Source organism: Myotis lucifugus, unplaced genomic scaffold (assembly GCF_000147115.1).
Source record: "Myotis lucifugus unplaced genomic scaffold, Myoluc2.0 scaffold_1288, whole genome shotgun sequence".
NCBI lineage: Eukaryota > Metazoa > Chordata > Mammalia > Chiroptera > Vespertilionidae > Myotis > Myotis lucifugus.
This window is the reverse complement of record NW_005872336.1, coordinates 1-3,242: the sequence shown is the minus strand read 5'-3', so window position 1 is coordinate 3,242 and position 3,242 is coordinate 1. Positions and strand designations below refer to the sequence as shown.

Here is a 3,242-nt window from a genome sequence, read left to right as displayed (position 1 = left end):
CGCCCCCCCCCGGGAAAATCAGATAAACCATGACCCCCAGCTGTTCAGGAAAAGCCAACCCAAACAAACCCTCTTAGGACCTGGGGGGGGGGGGGGGGGGGAGTTTCCATCCTCCGGTTATATTCGCACATTCCCACTAAGGAAACCAGGAGTGCTGAGACCTCAGGAACACGGGGCTGGGAGGGCAGGGGGCCTGTCCACGTTCTCATCGTCCTCTATTAAAGCACAGGCAACACCGATTCTTAGTTCTTCTTACATGTAAGATGTTCTCGTAAACTTAAAACTGCGTTTAAAAACAAAACCCCGAGAAGCCAGAAATACGGTATGAAGACTATGGTTTCCTTAGTCATAAAACATTCCAGTGAAATTTAGAAATTTTACTCAGTTTTTGTTACTGTTGTAATTATTCAGTATTTTTCATGTTAATCTACCTGGGAAGGTGAAAAACTAGTCAAATAGGAGTGAAGAGTCTACATGAGACTCACCTACTTTAATACCACTGAATCTTTAAGGTTACGGACTCGTCAGAATAGCTTTAGTGATTAAAACTGAAAAGCCGATAGGGAGGACCGTGTGCAGCTCTCGGACAAGTGCTCCCAGTCCACCCCCTGGGCGGGACTCACGCCCTCCGCAGTCCCGGTTCTGACCCCCGGGAAGCCTGCCCGGCTCAGGCGCTTACTGGAGCTGCCGGTGCATGGGCAGCGCGATCTGCGCAGGCACGTTGATGAACCGCTCGCTCAGGAGCAGGCCCACGGGCCGGGAGGGGTCATTGAAGAGCTTGTCCAGCTGCTCGACCACGCTCTTCTCACAGTTCTTGGCGCAGCCGCTCAGGGTCAGCTCTTTAATCTGCTCCGCACACTGGGTCCCCTGAAAGCAGAGAGGCGTGCCTCACTCAGGCCATCGCTTCCGGCAGAAGCCTGACTGCCCACCAGCTCCTCACAGGGAGGGCAGCTGTCACAGCCTCTAGAGTCTGCCGTCTTCAGTGCTGACTGCTGTGTGCTTCTCAGGGTAACTCTGCCTGCTGTGACCCACCCCCATGACCGTAGTGAGAGGGCCCTGGAGGAGCTAGTCCACCTCGGAGATGGCGGAGGGCACTGCAAGCCCATTTAACACCAGAGCGCACCTGCGCCCTGTGAGAGGGGAGGCAGCTGGTTCTTACTTTCCACTGGAATCATCAGTGAGTAGGAAAGAGCGATGAGCGCAAACCCCGTGACCGTCGGTGTCAGCAGCGCCCTCCCCTGCAGGGAGCAGCACAGCCCATCACAGAGCAGCTGCAGGGGCAGCTCCAGCCGCGTGTTAACCTGGCCAGGCGGGGACTCTACACACAGGAGGGAGGACTTGAACTGGGTACACACCAGTCAAAACAAAACACCTCCGCCCGGCCGGAGTGGCTCAGGGCTTGAATGTCGACCTACGAACCAGGATGTCACGGTTTGATTCCCGGTCAGGGCACATGCCCAGGTTACGGGCTCGATCCCCAGTGTGAGGCCTGCAGGAGGCAGCTGATCAGTGATTCTCTCTCATCATTGATGTTTCTATCTCTCTCTCCCTCTCTGAATAAAAATATATTTTTTAAAAAACACAAAAAAATACCTTCACTTGAAAGGTTATGGTGAGACTTCACAAGTGGGCACGCCCTTACAACAACTATCACCGCCTGACAGAAACACTTCATGTGTGTTACACAAGCAGTCTGGCCTAAGGGTGACCACACAAGTGCCCCCAAGGGACCCACCTTTCGTTCAGTTAAATTGAGAAGACTTATGAAACCAAAAATCTCATCTTCGTCCACATCATCATCACTGTCTTCTGAAACATCCGTTTGCTATTTTAAAAAGAAAAGGAGTTTTAATTTACACTTGGTTGGGAAGAAATAGGATACCAAGCCTGAAATCTAGGCCTCATTACTGTTTAAACACAAACTGTTTTATCACTGTCACCCAGAAAAGCATCATGGGTAACGGTGGTGTGGCCCCGTGCGCATCCCTGTGCTTCCCTTGATTACGTACCTTTCTTCACATTCTGTGTGACCTCTCCTGCCCTAACTTATGAGTTTTCTTTACTAGATTCTCAACCTGTTACAAATCCAGAACAGCCAAGGCCTCATGACATAAACTGTTCAGTCCGTTTTCTGAACGATTTGGCAGGAGCCGGCCCTGCTCGTCTCTCCGTGGGTCCACACGCCTCACCAAGTCCTGTGCTGCCGAGCGCGGGCCAGTCTGGCTCCTAAGAAGGTGACTGATGCCCGAGGGCCGCCTGTTCTCAGGCAGAGACAAAGAGGCAAATCCAGAAAACAGCTAAGGATGAAGAGCTTGGCTCCCACGGAACCTCCTGGCTGAGATGCACCACACGTTACTCTCCAGGGCCGGCCTGCTCACCGGGTCCAGCCTGGAGCGTCCCGGCAGGAAATGCAGTCGAACAAGGAGCTGGGCAAAGGGCTGGGAACAGGACCACACCTCATGACAGCTCCACACGGAGCACCGGCCACGGGCCACGTGCCACAGCTCTAACACTTACACTCAGCTACTCACTCCGTCCACCTCCCGCCCTACGAGGTGGCGCACGCACCATCCGTGTGCAGACTGACAGGGGCATAGAAGGTCTTGTGACAGACTGTGCCTTGCACAGAGGGCCACAAGGTCATCGCCCATCCCTCCTCCTCTGACAGTGACCCAGACCCTCCTCCCATCAAGAGGTGGGGTCTATGCGCCCTCCCCTGGGACCCGTGTGGGCTTCCTGTTGCTGAAAACACCCAAGTCTCCAGCTGCTGCTCAACAGCTCATTTGCATTATTACAGGCAAATCAAACTCGAAATGTACAAGTCCAAACGCGGGTTCCCCTCCTAACCTATCGCCCTCCATGTCGCTGTCCTGGTTGCTTGAGCCAGACCCTCGGAGTCATGCCTGACTCCTTTTCCCTCCCCCTCAGCCCACCATATTTCATCTCCCAAATGCCTTCTGAATCAGCCCACTCCTCTCCCTCTCCACCGCCATCACCCGCACTGCGGCACTTACTGACCCAGTCTCCCTGCTCTGTTCCGACCGACGCGTCCGGCCGCTGCTATACATCAGGAGGGACTTCCCAGGATCAAGAGCCCATTGAATCAGAATGAGCGCAGCTGCCGCTTACCTTAATCACACTCCCGATGTGGTTCTGCTGAATTAAGAGATTCGTCAGTTCGGCAGTGTTGACAGGTGCCTTGAGGAAAAGCTGAGAGAAAAACAATAATTTAAATTAAAGTC

At 53.6% G+C, this 3,242-nt stretch overlaps 1 protein-coding gene across 1 annotated transcript in view; it reads right to left on the bottom strand.

Annotated features, from left to right (window-relative positions):
* Positions 1-3,210, bottom strand: part of LOC102435412 (BRCA2 and CDKN1A-interacting protein) — a gene marked incomplete at its 5' end in the record, with an annotated part of 5,715 nt that extends 2,505 nt beyond the window's left edge. The window contains 3 exons of the mRNA XM_006107597.3: positions 680-867; positions 1,736-1,825; positions 3,130-3,210. Of these exons, the coding sequence (XP_006107659.1) occupies positions 680-867; positions 1,736-1,825; positions 3,130-3,210 (359 nt within the window). The remainder of the gene's footprint in view (positions 1-679; positions 868-1,735; positions 1,826-3,129) is intronic.
* Positions 3,211-3,242: the final 32 nt, after the last annotated feature.